General features: G+C 26.6%; 3 protein-coding genes across 3 annotated transcripts; all 3 read left to right on the top strand.

Moving 5' to 3' along the window:
- Nucleotides 1-1,487: 1,487 nt before the first annotated feature.
- LOC145977122 (S-phase kinase-associated protein 1-like) lies at nt 1,488-3,697 on the top strand. The gene is made up of 3 exons (XM_083108853.1): nt 1,488-1,685; nt 2,940-3,218; nt 3,343-3,697. The coding sequence occupies exons 2-3, from the start codon at nt 2,940-2,942 to the stop codon at nt 3,589-3,591; spliced, it is 528 nt and encodes a 175-aa protein (XP_082964979.1). The 5' UTR covers nt 1,488-1,685; the 3' UTR covers nt 3,592-3,697.
- Nucleotides 3,698-8,488: 4,791 nt separating this feature from the next.
- On the top strand, nt 8,489-12,942 carry LOC145977078 (uncharacterized). The gene is made up of 8 exons (XM_083108747.1): nt 8,489-8,779; nt 10,139-10,402; nt 10,484-10,928; nt 11,050-11,177; nt 11,308-11,446; nt 11,617-11,823; nt 12,014-12,332; nt 12,422-12,942. Exons 1-8 carry the CDS (start codon nt 8,622-8,624, stop codon nt 12,592-12,594), a joined length of 1,833 nt encoding a protein of 610 aa, XP_082964873.1. The 5' UTR covers nt 8,489-8,621; the 3' UTR covers nt 12,595-12,942.
- Nucleotides 12,943-15,722: 2,780 nt separating this feature from the next.
- LOC145977119 (S-phase kinase-associated protein 1-like) lies at nt 15,723-18,008 on the top strand. The gene is made up of 4 exons (XM_083108839.1): nt 15,723-15,895; nt 17,014-17,295; nt 17,439-17,694; nt 17,845-18,008. The coding sequence occupies exons 2-4, from the start codon at nt 17,014-17,016 to the stop codon at nt 17,928-17,930; spliced, it is 624 nt and encodes a 207-aa protein (XP_082964965.1). The 5' UTR covers nt 15,723-15,895; the 3' UTR covers nt 17,931-18,008.

Below are 18,008 nucleotides of genomic sequence, written 5' to 3'. Positions count from 1 at the left end.
GGTATTTAGATATTTAGAAAACATATTGTTCTTTTGATAACATATTAATTTAATGTGACATGAGTAATGCGATATGTAATTACTTAATCCAATTATCTAAAAATTTAAAAGAAAATTATATAGCTTCACTTCTTTATAAGCACTTATATAGAAACATTCTGCAATATTTAAATTAGATTAAAATTTTTGTATCATATTTATTATTTATTAAAATTTACTATTTGTTAAAAAAACAATATATTCCATAAATATAACAGATTTAACAATATAAACATTAACAATATATTTTCAACATTCTTTTATTCTCTATTTTATACTTTTGTTACGGATGATCTTAATAGAAATGTTTTTGCACAATTACTATGATAAATTTTAACAAACTAAATTATTACTAACATTATAAATTAATGTAATTATTCTATAGCAAGAGTATAATATGTATGTAAATCTTTTTGAGACAATCCAGTTTGTAAAAGAAATATTATTTTGATTTAATTTTCCGATATTCTAAACAATTTCGTTTAATATATAAAAGTAAGAAGTAAAACAAATTTAGTAAAAGTAAAACAAATTTAAAATATCTTCTCATCCTCAGATTCGGTTATTCTTTTATCTTCTCTTTGTATTTTCCTTTTATCATATTACTGAATTGATTCAAATTTTTTTTCTCCAATCTCTAATACATCCACATTTTTCCTTATTTTTTTATGCATAATTAATTACTGTGTTTTCTCTACTTGCTGTATACGTGTACTTCTGTTTTCATCTTTTTTCATATTTTCATATTTGAGAATATTCTCTCCATTCCCATTTTTTTAATTCTTCTTCTGATCTTGGTCTTCTTCCTCCTTATTAATCTTTCAATATGTATAATTATTTTATTAGTTATTTAGATATATTAGGCCGTGTGTTTTTAATATATATTATATTTTGTTATATATATTATTAGTTCCTACAACTAAAACATTTATTAAATGCAAAATTTAAAAGAAATTTTTACATAAAGACAAGAAAGAAAGTAAAAGCAGAAAAGTCTGGAAAACATAAGTGAAAATGATCTGCCAAGCAAATAGGACGGCGAGAGGTGGAGGGTGAAAATTTAAAATAATTATTTTAGTTTTAGTTTTAACGAAAATTTTATTGATGTTCATACATATCACGTTCATATTTGGAAAAGGAAGTCTATCAATCTGTCAATAGTATGTCGCTCTGAATTTTATTTAGAGATCAATGGTAATCACTTCGAGCAATTCCTTTAATTGCGTAGAATAAACAACTGCTGTATCAGCAAATGCGTTGTGTATTTTGCGCGTCGCCTTCCGGAAGCCACGCCGACCCTATGTTCCTTAACAAAAAAATATCCATTTTGTCCCCGTCTATTGTCCCTAAAATTTTGGAACGGACTTTGGAAACACCCTTTGTATTCAACAATTCGGCCAGTTTTAACGTATATCCCCTCCAGTGCCAGCACACCTTCCATACCTTATAACGTGCTGGTATCACTGAGTACAGTATACAGTCGACTCTCTGCATTATTCTAAATCAGATGTCAAGCAGAAGAGGATATTAAGAAGCAAAGGCCAAGAAATACCTCACATAAGCAGCAACGTGGAGGAAAATCTAAAGAATAGAACGAGAATCTACAAGGAGTTAATTAAATCGACGATTTGTATTTTGTCAAAAAGGTAAGTATCACATTTTCTTAATTTAATAATTCAGACTGAAAATAATCCTTCCATGTAAAAGGTTTTACGCGTCAACCGATTTATAGTATGAATAAAGCGAGAAGAGATAGATAATATATAGAATTAAAAGAAATAAAATAAAATAATATACACATACATATAATATAAATACGATTGAATTAAACAATAACATGAATAGACTCTTAGATACATTAAATCGCAGTTATGACTGGTAAATGCTGTTGCAATAATTGAATGCTTTCCCTAATATAATGAAAATTTACTATGTACAAATGTATATTTTATTTTTAATACGCACATATATATTTTATGGTTATAATCAGAAATTAAAGAATTTTGAATTTAAATTTTTTTTATAAATCTTTTGTTCTTCCTTTCCACCATTCGGAAAAATTTAGAAACATACACGAAAAATACACTTTCCTTTAGAATTTGCAAACATTCAGTTATCACGCATTAATGCAATTAATTAATTACAATTAGACTTTTATTAGTCGTAAGATTACATTAGTTATGTTGAGAGAGAGAGGGGTGAGAGGGAGAGAGAGGGGGAGAGGGAGGAGTGAGAGGGGTGAGGGAAAGAGGGGAGAAGGGAGAGAGAGAGAGAGAGAGAGAGAGAGAGAGAGAGAGAGCACGAGTGTGGTGCATATATCGCTTTGTATGTATAATAAGAAAGGTCTTTTATTGGTTGCTTACAAATAGTGTATAGTTTCTATTTTCTCTTTTCCCTTGCTTTGTTGCTTTGTTTTCCTAACAGTTCATATTTTATAACCGTGCCAATTTTTCTTCCGTCCACTTTCACTCATGTTCACTCATGAAACTAACGTTTATATCTCGTTTTATGCTATGAAAAATACTGCAAATATAAATGTTTCAAAAATAATTGTAAAAATATTATTCTATATTTTCTATAATTTATTGAATAAATCATGAGATTATTAAGTAGAATTGCCTTTACGTGTCACTTTCATATCATAAAATGAAATAAAGTCAATTAAATTTAAATAAACAGATTCTATAAGGAATAATTGTTTTCTCCTTCTTATACATCTAAAATTTAGTCTGCCATCAGAAAATCATCATAAAATGATTTTGTGACAGTTTCTGTTTAATTATTTCATGAAAAAAATTATGAAGCTTTACATAAAATGCGCTATCTGGAAGAAATCAGCTTGATTTATGTTGTTTCGTGTGTAATAACATAATTTCTATATCTTCCTGTATACCTTGCAGATGCCTAACATAAAGCTACAGAGTTCCGATGGCGAAATATTCAAGGTTGACATCGAAATCATAAAATGTTCAATTACCATCAAGACTATGTTGGAAGATCTCGGTATGGACGAGGATGAAGAGGAAGTCGTGCCATTACCGAATGTTAATTCCGCCATCCTCAACAAGATTATACAGTGGGCTACGTATCATAAAGATGACCTCCCACCACCCGAAGATGATGAGGACGAAGGGAATTCTAATGATGATATCAGTTCATGGGATGCCGATTTTCTAAAAGTAACTATCCTTTGTAGATTACGCTGAAACTAAACAAAGTCTAGAGTAAATATGTATTATGTTATTCAGGAGAATATTAAGATAAATTTTACTATAATTGACCACGAATATATGTATTTCATAGGTTGAGCAAAGCACTCTCTTCGAATTGATTCTGGCAGCTAATTACCTTAATATCAAAGATCTCTTAAATATCACATGCAAAACCGTCGCCAATATGATTGAAGGCAAGACAATCAAAGAGCTATGTGAAACATTCAACATCAATCGTGACTGTAATATTTTAGAGGAAGAACAAGAAGAAGAGTGGATAGAGAAAGAGGAGGAGAAAAGTAGTGTGAAGAAAAAAAAAAAAAAAAATCTTCAATGTTGAACATTATTGCATGACTGGATTTAGAATTTAACAATTTTATTTTAACAAATATTTTATTAGTAAGAATAAGTTTTTATTTTTTTATGTTCTTTGAAAAATGATCAACTAATTGTAATAAAAATATTAAAATTACGTGACCATTTCCTATTCTATTACATCCAATATTATTTATTTCCATTTAATAAATATAGAATAATAATTGTCAAATCTTACCATGCTTTAAATCTAAAATGAATATAAAAGTCAAAATAATGTCATCTGACATCGTATTGGTGTCAAACTAACGAAAATATATAAATTTGGTCAAATTAATGTTATAAGGTCAGGGCACAGATGAATATTATTAAAAAATAATGTATTTTTGAGAATTAAGATGTTTGAAAATTAATATTTTCTCTAGATGTATATGAAATTGCACGAAAAACAAGATATTCATTTTGCTATGCGTGCTTTGTAAGATTGTACAAACTATAACAGCTTTATAATACCAAGAATTTTTCAAATTATAAGTGAACATTGTTAAAGCTTAGAGATTCTATAGTCGTACCCTCAGCTTAAAATTAAACATTTATATGTAATATTGCTTGATAATTAATTTTAATATATTCATGTACAATATAATAAAATTAATTAGCAAGCCATTAAAATTTATGCTTTTGAAAAAATGTATTTTTCTATAAAATATTCAAAGAGATCTGGATATCTTGCGCACGAGCATACATAAAGAAAAATCTTTCATATAAAGATGAAAGAGAAATTGTGTGTAAACGAAAAATCCAAAGAGAAAGTAAGCAAGTGAAGAAATGTTGCATATGAATAATGGTTGTAAATTAAAAATTATTGTTTCTATTATTGAACTTGGGTATTATAAAGACCATAAATACAATAAGTTTATTAATTTATAATGTTAATAGAGAGAAATGTCATTTTTGAATTTTTTTCAAAAATATTATGCTAAAATATTTCTATCCAAAAAATCCGTAACAAAATAATAAATCATAGAATTCACAATGATGGAGTAAATCGAATTTTTTCTGTTAAAATACAAGAAGTTTCATTGGTCGACATCAGAAATATATAATAATCTGTAGATTTTGATATAATTTGCACTCGATTATATTTGTTCTGTAAATGATTGAAAGTAAAATATTTTATAAATATTTCTGTTATTCTTTTAATAGTGAAATTTAAATAAAATTTAAATAAAAATAAATTTAAATAAAAAATAAAATAGTGAAATAAAATAGAAATTTAAATAAAATAGTGAAATTGAAATTTCAATAAAGAGTAAAATAAATTTTCTTGTCTCTTTCACAATCTTACCTAACTTTTCTAGAGATTTATGGCTTAATAGCTTTGTCCAAATGTGTTTTTAATGGAAATTTTTGTTCTTTTGACACTTTGTCAACCGCCCATGTTAACGTTGATTTAATATGCTACCAGTACAGATAACATTATCATCCACCCTATCGGATTATCAAATTTTATCAATTAACAGCGGAAGCAAATATTTAGCTGGTTATAAGAAACATAGATACACATAAAATAGACCGATCCTTAGGGATAAAACTAAAATGAAAAGAATTCATATTGAATTTATATGTATATATGATTATGCGTCGTATGCTTGCTTCAATGCCACATATTCAGTCCCACATAGCCGTTCATTTGGTTTCATCCCTACTACTCTTACTCAAGATGAAAAGAGACATGCCTAGAATGCTATTTCTATTCAACATGTTTCCACATTGTCTCTCACGGCAGGAGTCGGACTATTATATACGTCTATAGAAAAAATAAAATTAAAAAAAATAAAATTCTAAGAAAAAATAAAATTAAAAAAAGACTATGCATTCCGATAAAAATGGACAGTCTCGAAATTACAGTTTGAGTACATGCCCAATAAATTTCTCTCATGCAATGTATTCATATATGCGCTGCGAAAATAAGTTCAAGAGAGTAAACAAATCAAATTCACACCTTTTAATATCGAAAAATTATGTCAAAATAATATCTATTCGATGGATTGCCTGAATAAAATTTATATTTAGATTTACAATAAACAATAAGTTCATTAATTCATAACATTAATAGAAATGTATTTGAATATTTTTTTTAGATAGATGTTGTGCAAAACTATTTCCTATATAAAATAATAAATCATAGTATTCATATAGTGGAATGAATCGAATATTTTTTAATTCACTTTTCGACATCAGAAATATATAACATTCAGTAAATTTTAATATATTTTGTACTCGATTTTATCTGTTCTTTAAATGTAAAAGTAAAATATTTTATATATTTATGTTCTTTTAATAAAATGATTTCTTTAATAAAAGTTAAATAGTACAATAATTTTTCCTGTCTCTATTTCCTGTTTTCCTGTCTCTATTTTTTTTCGCAGGAGGACGTCTAAGATTGAAATAGAAAATATTTTAATTCTCTGTAGTTATATTATACAATGCTATAGAATTAGCAATATATCTTTTAAAGTACATATGAAACTTTAAACTATATATTTTGAGATTTATGACATTACAGTTGTTCTATCATATTTCGTCTTGATGGCTCTCTGTTTTAATCTTTAGATATCGGAAGATTTAAAATAAATAGATAAATAATAATAATAAATAGATTTGAAATAAATAATCTGTAGGTATTATATCTCTTTCTTTTTCTCCTTTTTCCTCTCATATAGTCGGCAGGCTTTGAAAAATTCTCATTATACCTAACAAAGATACCTGATTCAAAGATTTTGAAAAAAAAATTTGTATAAGTATTTTCCGTCGAGTAAATTTTTCTTGTAAAGCCATTCAGTGCATTTCTCGGAATTTGCAAAGAAAAAAGTTCACAAAGGTTTACATAAATGTACGCACACTAAATAAATACTATTGAGCTCGCTTCCAACGGTCGCAACGGATTAACAAGGAAACTCCTGGACTTTCACTTAAAAGATTAGGATTTCATCTACAGCATAATGCTTTTGATGTATTGGAGAATGAATTAATGTATTTTATCAAAAAAAGATTATATCTATACTTCTGCATTCCACAATCGTGAATCGTAATTTATTATTTTATTACGGATTATTTGAATATATAGAAATATTTTTGCACAATCATTATGAAAAAATTCAATAAATTAAACTGCTAGTCATATTATAAATTAATATAATTATTTTTACTTATTTTAATATCATTATTTTATATATATTAATTATAAATTAATATAATAATTATTGTATAGCAAAGTTACAGTAAATATAAGTCTTTTTTAAGCAATACAATTGCAATTTGTCGAAGAAATATTATTTTAAGATAATTTTTCAATATTTGAAACGATATCGTTTTATTTTTTTTTTCTTCTCTTTGTATTTTCATTTTATTTTATATAACATACTGTTCAATTTATATTTCAAATAATAAATGTTTTCTCCAATCTCTAATATTTCCACTTTTTCTTTCGCCCTTTCATTTGAAGCATTCATTACCATGTTTCCTCTACATACGCATACATTTTTATCTGTATACTTACCTTTAGAATATCATATCTCGATTGTGTATACATATACGACTTTTGTTTGAGTTATCCATTTAGATAATAATAAAATCTTCTATGAAGCTTCTATTAAGTTAATAAAAAAATTTCGATATCAATAACTTATTATAGCATGATAAAATTGGCAACAACCAAAGCGTGATAATTAAATCGCAGGGAGAAGAAGAGATAATATCTTCTCTTTTATTTTTTTATTGATATTATTACATCCCTCATATTCGTGATCGTCAAGTCGACATTGCAAACGATGAACATCTGGTTGACAAGGGTTACTGATAAGAGAAGAACAGTGGAGTTGAAGAATAGCTGTCAAGCTTTCCGGATGTGTGTACGTGTCGTTATCGTTTATTCCTGCTATTATCCGTTGTTTGTGTGTCTTTTGTGTTTCTCATTAAAGTTCCTCATTATTCTTAGGAATGTTTTGTTATTTTACGTGGCCCGCGAGTGCCCGATTGCGTTGATACATCAAAGTCGTCGCCGCGGACGTAACAATATATTTTAAATTATTCGCTTTCTTTAAAATATACATCAAATACGAACGTTTCTTTTGAATTATTTTTTGCTCCATCTTAAATTTTCGTGAATAAGTTATTATAATAAAATATAAAAGTATTAAAAAAAACAAGAAAGAAATTTTGATAAAGGTATAAAGATGAAAGCATTAGTGCATAAACGTTAATAGTTATTGTAGTGATAGTAGTTTTATCTTTACTAGTTGCCTTTTAGACTACGCACTGGATTTTATTCTTAATAACATTATGTAGTAATTTTGTTCTAATAACAACAGTCTTTATAATTCTATTAATTAATGATTCCTGAACACACATACTATTCTTATGTATATTAAAGCTATTATTTTTGAATGATTAAAACTCGTTTTGCAATGTCAGTTTTACTTCCTTTATTTCTACTTTTTTTTGTATGCACTTTTTTTAGTATTCAGATCGTGACAAATAAAAATCATAAATTTTACAGAAAACATTGAATTTCTTAAAAATTCAGTTCCGACTGTCTTAAATCTTTGGAGATCTAACAGAATCTAACAGATACTTTTGTCGTAAATAATAGGCAATGGACATCCAAAAAGACCATTAAAATGACATTAAACAAAGTCATTAAGTTAAGTCATAAATTTCAAGAACAATAAGGATTGGAAAAGGAAAGAAGTGATCTAAGAATTTGTTACATCTGCCTTCATTGACCAATCATCAACAAGAAGTCTATATGCTGATTGGTAAATGAAACGCATTGAAGCATTTCTAAGCAAGAAAAATTTTCAGTGTGAATCACATGAAACACGGGTACGTTTCAGTCGCATCGGGGCAGTGGAGGAAGACACAGTAAACATATATTTGTGATTCTTTACACATACAAGTATATATATACGATGTAAATATATAAATATACGAATTAAGTGATTCGAAAGCAAAAATAGTGTTTGTTATCAGTGTTTTTGATCATCGTTTTCAATGGCAGAAATAACACACTTGCCGGACGAAATTATTGCTTTTATTCTAAAAAACAAGAGCATCAGCATAGAAGATGTCATAAATTTTAAGTCCACGTGTAAAAGATTACAGTGCATAACACTGGGCAACTGCTTTTGGAAGAAAAAAATTTGTCAGAGGTACTTTTATATATTTATAAGCTTTATATTAATTTTAGACTTGATCAATATTCATCGCTCAACAAAGTACTTCGTGAAAACAAAATAATGAGAAGGGACAATTAAAATTATTATATTGTTATTTTAGTAATTTAAATTATTGTCTTTTACTAAATATTTTTCGTTTCTGATGTTACAATTTAATACGATTGTAGTAAACAAATTAAAGCCGAAATCTTGATGCGTCTAAAAGTTTGACGATAATAAACTTTATCGATCAATTCTACGTTATTCTACGTACTATTTGATAGCTTTTATTCGCGATTCATGATTCGTTGTCATCATACACTATAATTTCAAACTTTTTTTTAAATAGAATCTATTTTAAATTAAGAACACAAAATTTATCCTGTCTTTTATCATTGTCTTTTTGCATGCTGAATTTGTCCTTTTTTACATAATTTATTTTAATTTAGTCAAAATATAAATTTTAAAGGAAATTTTCATTATTGTTGTGTATTAATAGTCTTACTCATTTTGATTATTTCGATTTTGAAATTAAAACGAAGTATTTATTTTATAGTGTAAAATATATAAAATTAGATTGCTACTGTAGCTTTTTTTCATTACAACTGTAAAATTAACAATAGTAGAATTATGTGTTTAAATGTTTGTATAATATTATTCAAACAAGAACACAATTCTTACATTTATTTCAACATTTACATTTATTTTAAGATTTATTATTTCTTTCCAAAATTTATTTATATACTACTATATTTTTACGTTTCATAAATAATTATATTCTTTACAACTAAATAAACCTGTCATTTTCTTAAAATTTTCTGTTTATATTTAATAATTTCTATAATTTTATATATAAATATCATATACAATCATCTATCTATTTGAAGATTGTAAAGATTAAATAACTTTTTATTGTATAATATCCTTTTAGTTTTTATTTTCATTTTAATGGAATAGAGACTCAAAATAATACACGTTTCATTTTTACACTCGAATTTTTATTTAAATAAGATACAAAATAACAAACTTAAATACATGTGAGATTATTACAGTAAATGCATCACAATATCACATTGTGTAGATATTTATAAATTGCCATCCATTAGTATAGCGATAATAACAATTTGATTAAAGAAATCAATATATATTTTTCTATTAAATATTGAAAAAGATATAATATTAATATTTAGATATAATATTAATATTATTAATATTTACAAATCATTTAATTTGCTCTAAATATTAATTAAAAATTTTATTTTGAGGAAAATATATTACTCGCAATTTATTGTTGATATTGTAGCGTTGTTAATAATAAACATAATTCTTGAGAATTTTGTATCTTAATTTTAGATGTTCTACTGCAACAAAGACGTATTACTTACAAAAACTGGATAAAATTGAGCACTTAAATTTTGAAAAACAAATAAGAACAAAAATAAGAACAAAGTGTATCAAAAAGCTACATTATTATGTATCATTGATGTCCGACAATAATTTAACGAAAATTAACAAAGAAGAATTGAAATATTTTCTACTTTCCACGGTTAAAAATTCCATCATTTATCATTTTGTTTTAGATGAGCTTAATAAAATTAATTCTACACAATTACCACGGTAAAATTCAATAAACTAAATTGTTATTAATATTTTAGATTAATGTAATTATTGTATAGTTAACATTTAAATTTTTTCCAGGCCACTCGATTCTCATTTGACGTCTAAATATAATTTGGAACTAATTTTCAATTGTTTAATACAATATCGCTTTATATATAAACAAACCAAATTTTTAACTAAACCGATCAAAAAGCAGCTTCCAGAACGGCTAGTCACTATTGTGGCACAATATTTTTTACCTTATTTATCTTATTCGGTTATAAAAAAATGGCTAGACCATATTGCACAAGGCGTACTAACCCGCATTAAAATTAAATATCCTTCCCATCCAGTATTATCGACGTCATCGGAGCAATTTCATTTTTGGAAAACAAATAATATATTTGATAATTACTGGGAATCAACGGAATCAACACAAATTATACGTGCACTTGAAGAATATGTTTTTTCTGACTCTGGGATGAATAAATTATTTCAATTTCTCTCATTGATAATACCAGATCTCGATGCTAAATATAAAAATGTAAGAAATTTTACATTATGATAAATTATAATAATTTGTCATGCTCTGCGCAAGGAGTACTCTAATTTTAATATTTTATTAATGTTTAATGTACAATTTTTAAAAATATACTTTAAAACAGATTGCAGACTACTTTTTAAAATATTTATTAACTATTACGTATCAATGCGTCGCTAGAAGACTCGGCATATGTTGCATTCTGGTGCCAACGGAATACAGATATTTTCAAATCGTATGGAAACCGAAATAGTAAGCTTAATTTTAATTAAACATAGTATATTTGAGCTATTTCAATCTTTTTGGATTTTACATATATATATATACATATATATATATATATATATATATATATATATATATCTCTTTTTCTTATTTTTAGTAATACAGAAGTTCAGGATAATGCCGAATATTTTTATATAGCAGAGAAATCCGATGAAAGTTACTCATTAAATATCGTCAGAGGAACACATTACAATAATATTTCACCTTGTCTCTTACACAATGATGGACTTTTACGAGTAATTTTTATGTCAATTTTAGCAGTAGTTAAGAAATATGAAAATTATTTGCATGTCTTACAAATACGTTAAATCAATATACTTTATTATCAATGAACAAAATAATAAACATTTTTATCTTCTTGTCTACAATAGAAATTTTATATTTTTACTGTTATTTATTTTTTTAGATATTGGCAGATATGTTATTCCATTTTGATATTATACTGAAAATATTGAATATTATGAATTATAAGTGGAAATTCCAAATCTTACACGATTTTCTATATTCAAGGGAGTTAAGAAATAATACTCGACAGACGAATGATACATGTCGAGTGATCTTAGAGCAGACTGTAAATCAAACTTTTTACGAAAGAATTACAAACATAATACAGGTAGATTATTATACATTGTATTTTAATTATATTTTGTTTATATAACAATATATAAAAAATCATATTATTTATAATTATATATATATATATATATATATATATATATATATATATATATATATAACCTAAAGCATTATTTTAGAAATTTGATAAAATATTATTCACAAATGTTGCTATTACATTTTCACAGGTTGGATCTGTTGTAATAAAAGAAGAAGTAAAAGAAAGGAAAAAAATAATAAAATATGCTGTGGGAATTATAGTAAAGCATTTTGTACGACATGCATTTCATAATTTATGCCCTAAATATCATCACGGTGTAATAATTGGTTGGCATCATAAGTATAATCCAATATTTAAAGAGCAATTGATAAAGACAAAAACATGTCAGTTTCCATATTTATGCCCGGAATATATTGATAAATGTATGTGTGAAGAATTTTTAAATACTATCGGACCATACTACATAATTCTTAGCGAAAATAATAAAATATGTTATGTCCGACAAGGTATGAATATTTATAGCATTCTTATAAATCACTTATGTTTTACGAATATGATTTTTCATCTTTACAACAATACATTTCTTTAATTTCAGATGATATATCGTTATGTTCACCAAGAGAAATCGATAATATAGAAATAGGACGATTCTTTCATCAGTTTCAAGGAACTCATTATGTACCAAATAAATACCTAGAACAAAATTATCCAAGTGATACCGCTGTAATTTTGAAATACTTGCGCAAAAATAAAAATTTTTCGCGATAAGTAATTTTTTAATAATTATTATAATATATTATTATATAAAATTTAAAACGTGTAGAAGTTACAAAAAGTGCATGTGGCTTTATTGTACATGCAAGATAGTTCATGTAGCTTTATGAAATAACTAAATGTTGCAGAACAACAAGAACATATAGAGTACATTTATGGAATATACTGCTTGTTTCAACAAGCAATAAGTTTTAATAAACAATATGCAGATATTTAGATATTTAGAAAACATATTGTTCTTTTGATAACATATTATTTTAATGTGACGTAATGAGTAACGCGATATGTGATTACTTTTAATTCAATTATCTAAAAATTTAAAAGAAAATTATATAGCTTCACTTCTCTATAAGTAAGCACACATATAGAAACATTCTGCAATATTTAAAAGATTAATGTTTTTGTATCATATTTATTATTTATTAAAATTTACTATTTCTTCAAACAAACAATATATGCCATAAATATAGCAGATTTTGTTGTTTTTCAACGAATTTAGTTATTTCACAAATCTACGTATATTATACTACGTGAACTATTTTGCATATAAGAGCATATGCACATTAATGATTTACTTATAATAAATAAATATTATTTAGAATATGTATATAATATGTGATGTATAAAAAGTAATAACATGTACATATATATATATATATATATATATATATATATATATACAGGGTGACCCATTTTAACTTAGGCAGCCAAATAACTCGAAAAATAAGCAAGATAGAGAAAAATGTTTTAGACAAAAGTTGTATGGTTTCGAGGGGGCCATAAGATGGTATCATTGGTTTGACCTTGAAGAGTCATTTGAAGGTCACGTGAAGGTCACTTCAATTTTTTTAAGTAGAATACCCTATATATTTTTGTACATTCTTGTAGCTTATTTCGAGAGCTTTCCAAAACACTATAATTAAGTACCTTTCCGTTAAGTACTTTTTGAGTTATGATGCTTGAAATAATTTCTTAATTTTACATAAACCGTAAAATATCTTGTAAAATATTCATTTTTCGATTATCTTACCTTAATACTTTTATGTACAAAATAATGAGAGGAATCAATTGGTGTAAAGAAAACACATAGTTGTTTTTAAGAAAAAATATGGAATTGTTAATTGCAAATTACATATTTTTTCTTCGAAACAACTATGTGTTTTCTTTACACCAATTGATTCCTCTCATTATTTTGTACATAAAACTATTAAGGTAAGGTAATCGAAAAATGAATATTTTACAAGATATTTTACGGTTTATGTAAAATTAAGAAATTATTTCAAGCCTCATAACTCAAAAAGTACTTAACGAAAAGGTACTTAATTATAGTGTTTTGGAAAGCTCTCGAGATGAGCTACAAGAATGTACAAAAATATATAGGATGTTCCATTTAAAAAAATTGAAGTGACCTTCACGTGACCTTCAAATGACTCTTCAAGGTCAAACCAATGATACCATCTTATGGCCCCCTCGAAACCATACAACTTTTGTCTAAAACATTTTTCTCTATCTTGCTTATTTTTCGAGTTATTTGGCTGCCTAAGTTAAAATGGGTCACCCTGTATAAATACATACATTTCTCTATTTATTTCCCCTTCTTTTTCCTTCTTCTTTCTCCCTTTTGTGTTCTCTGTCTTTCTGTGTCTCTCTTTTAATCTCCATTTCTCAATCTTTCTCTTTCTCTTTTTTATATCTTTTTCTTTCTTACGAATCTTTTTTTCTTTCTCCTCTTTCTCTTTCTTTACCTATCTCTCTCTTTCTCTCTCTCTCCCTTTCTTTCTCCATCTATTTATTTATCTATTCCTTTTCTTTTCTTTTTTTAATACTTTTTCGACTTCCTTAACTCCAAACAAAAAAATGAAAAACAAAAACATTAATAATATATTTTCAACATTCTTTTATTCTCTATTTTATACTTTTGTTACGGATGATCTTAATAGAAATGTTTTTGCACAATTACTATGATAAATTTCAACAAACTAAATTATTACTAACATTATAAATTAATGTAATTATTCTGTAGCAAGTGTATAGTATATATATGTAAATCTTTTTCAGACAATCCAGTTTGTAAAAGAAATATTATTTTGATGTAATTTTCTGATATTCTAAACAATTTCGTTTAATATATAAAAGTAAGAAGTAAAACAAATTTAGTAAAAGTAAAATAAATTAAAAATATTATCCTCTCGTCTTCAGATTCAGTTGTTCTTTTATCTTCTTTTTGTATTTTCCTTTTATCATATTACTGAATTGATTCGAATCTGTTTTTTCTCCAATCTCTAATACATTCACATTTTTCCTTATTTTCTAATACATAATTGATTATCGTGTTTTCTCTACTTGCTGTATACGTATACTTCTGTTTTCATCTTTTTTCATATTTTTATATTTGAGAATATTCTCTCCATTCCGATTTTTCCAATTCTTCTTCTGATCTTGTGGTCTTCTCCCTCCTTATTAATCTTTCAATATGTATAATTATTTTATTAGTTATTTCGATATATTAGGCCGTGTGTTTTTGTTATATATATTATATTTTGTTATATAAATTATTCTTTCCTATAACTAAAACATTTATTAAATGCAAAATTTAAAAAAATTTTTTAAATAAAGACAAGAAAGAAAGTGAAAGCAGAAAAGTTTGGAAAATATAAGTGAAAATGATCTGCCAAGGAAATAGGACGGTGAGAGGTGGAGGGTGTAAATTTAAAATAATTATTTTAGTTTTAGTTTTAACGAAAATTTTATTGATGTTCACATATCATGTTCATATTTGAAAAAGGAAATCTATCAATCTGTCAATAGTATGTCGCTCTGAATTTTATTTAGTGATCAATGGTAATCACTTCGAGCAATTCCTTTAATTGCGTAGAGTAAACAACTGCTGTATCAGCAAATACGTTGTGTATCTTGCGCATCGCCTTCCGGAAGCCACGCCGATCCTATGTTCCTTAACAAAAAAATATTCATTTTGTCCCCATCTAATATCTCTTAAAATTTCGGGACGGACTTTGGAACCACTGTGTATTCAACAACATTTGGTTACTTTTAACGTATATCCCCTCTAGTACCAGTATACCCTCCATACCCTATAAGCGCGCTAGCATCACTGAATACAATACACAGTCGAGTCTCTGCATTATTCTAAATCAGATGTCAAACAGAAGTGGATATTAAGAAGCAAAGACCAAGAAATACTTCAGATAAGCAGCAACGTGGAGGAAAATCTAAAGAAAAGAACGAGAGTCTACAAGGAGTTAATTGAATCGACGATTTTTATTTTGTCAATAAGGTAATTATCACATTTTCTTAATTTAATAATTCAGACTGAAAATAATTCTTCCATGTAAAAGGTTTTACGCGTCAACCGATTTATAGTATGAATAAAACGAGAAGAGAGAGATAATATATGGAATTAAAAAAAAAATAATATAAAATAATATACACATACATATAATGGAATTTAAATACGATTGAATTAAACAATAACATGAATAGACTTAGATATATTAAATTGCAGTGTTACGACTAGTAAAAGCTGTTACAGTAATTGAATGCTTTCCATAATATTCTGAAAATTTACTATGTACAAATGTATATTTTATTTTTAATACATACATATATATTTATGATCAGAAATTGAGGAATTATGAATTTTTTTTATAATCTTTTGCTCTCCCTTTTCATCATTCAGAAAAGTTTAGAAACATATACGAAAAATACATTTTCCTTTAGAATTTGCAAACATTCAATTATCATGCATACTTAATGCAATTAATTAATTACAATTAGACTTTTATTAGTCGTAAGATTACATTAGTTATGTTGTGTGTGTGTGTGTGTGAGAGAGAGAGAGAGAGAGAGAACAAGTGTGGTGCATACATACATCGCTTTGTATGTATAATAAGAAAGGTCTTTTATTGGTTGCTTACGGATAGTGTATAGTTACTATTTTCTCTTTTCCCTTGTTGCTTTGTTTTTTTAACAGTTCACATTTTATAAACCGTGACAATTTTTTTCCGTCCACGTGCACTCGTGTTCACTCATGAAACTAACATTTACATCTCATTTTATGCTATCAAAAATACTGCAAATATAAATGTTTCAAAGACAATTGCCTTTACGAGTCACTTTCATGTCATAAAGTGAAATAGAGTCAATTAAATTTAAATAAACAGATTCTATAAGGAATAATTGTTTTCTCCTTCTTATACATCTAAAAATTAGGCTACCATCAGAAAATCACCGTAAAATGATTTTGTGGCAGTTTCTGTTTAATTATTTCAATTATCGTTAATTATTTCATGAAAAAAATTATGAAGCTTTACTTAGAATGCGCTATCTGGAAGAAATTAGCTTGATTTATGTTGTTTCGTGTTTAATTTCTATATCTTCCTGTATACTTTGCAGATGCCTAACGTAAAGCTACAGAGTCCCAATGGCGAAATATTCGAGGTTGACATCGAAATCATAATATGTTCAATTATTATCAGGGCCATGCTGGAAAATCTCACTATATACGAGGAAGAAGTGGGAGTTGTGCCATTGCTGAATATTAATTCCGCGATCCTCAATAAGATTATACAGCGGGCTACGTATCATAAAGATGATCCTCCACCACCACCCGAAGATGACGAGGACGAAGAGTATTCTGCTGATGATATCGATTCATATTATGCCGATTTTCTAAAAGTAACTATCCTTTGTAGATTACGCTGAAACTAAACAAAGTTTAGAATAAATATGTATAATGTTATTCAGAAGAATATTATGACAAGATAAATGTTGCTATAAATTTTGTTATAATTTTGAACACGTATATATGTGTTTTATAGGCTGCGGAAAGCACTTTCTTCGAATTGATTTTGGCAGCTAATTACCTCCGTATCAAAGATCTCGTAAATATCACATGCAAAACCGTTCTCTTAAATATCACATGCAAAACTGTTGCTGATATGATTGAAGGCAAGACATCCGAAGAGCTTCGTAAACCATTCAACATCAATAATTATATTATTTCGGAGGAAGGACTAGGGAGATGCTTGGAGAAAATGACGAATAAGAGTAGTATGAGGAAAAGAAGAAGAGAACGTAAAATCTTTGATGTTAAACATTATTACTATATTTAGAATTTAACAATTTTATTATTTTTTATTTTAAATCTAAAATAATATCATCTAATATCGGTGACAACCAAAGAGCTTCGTGAAATATTCAATATCAATGACTGTATTATTTCAGAGGAAGAACAAGAAGAAGAGTGGTTAAAGAAAGAGATGGAGAAGAGTAGTGTGAAGAAAAGAAGAAAGCAAAATCTTCAATGTTGAATATTATTGCATGGCTGGATTTAGAATAACAATTTTATTATTTTAACCAATATTTTATTAGTGAGAGTAAGTTTTTAT

The sequence above is a fragment of the Camponotus vicinus genome, unplaced genomic scaffold, assembly GCF_025532165.1.
Source record: "Camponotus vicinus isolate PSW18456_S1 unplaced genomic scaffold, iyCamVici1.0 SCAF_1, whole genome shotgun sequence".
Classification (NCBI taxonomy): domain Eukaryota; kingdom Metazoa; phylum Arthropoda; class Insecta; order Hymenoptera; family Formicidae; genus Camponotus; species Camponotus vicinus.
The sequence above is the reverse complement of the archived record's forward strand: the minus strand, read 5'-3'. Positions and strand labels throughout refer to the sequence as shown.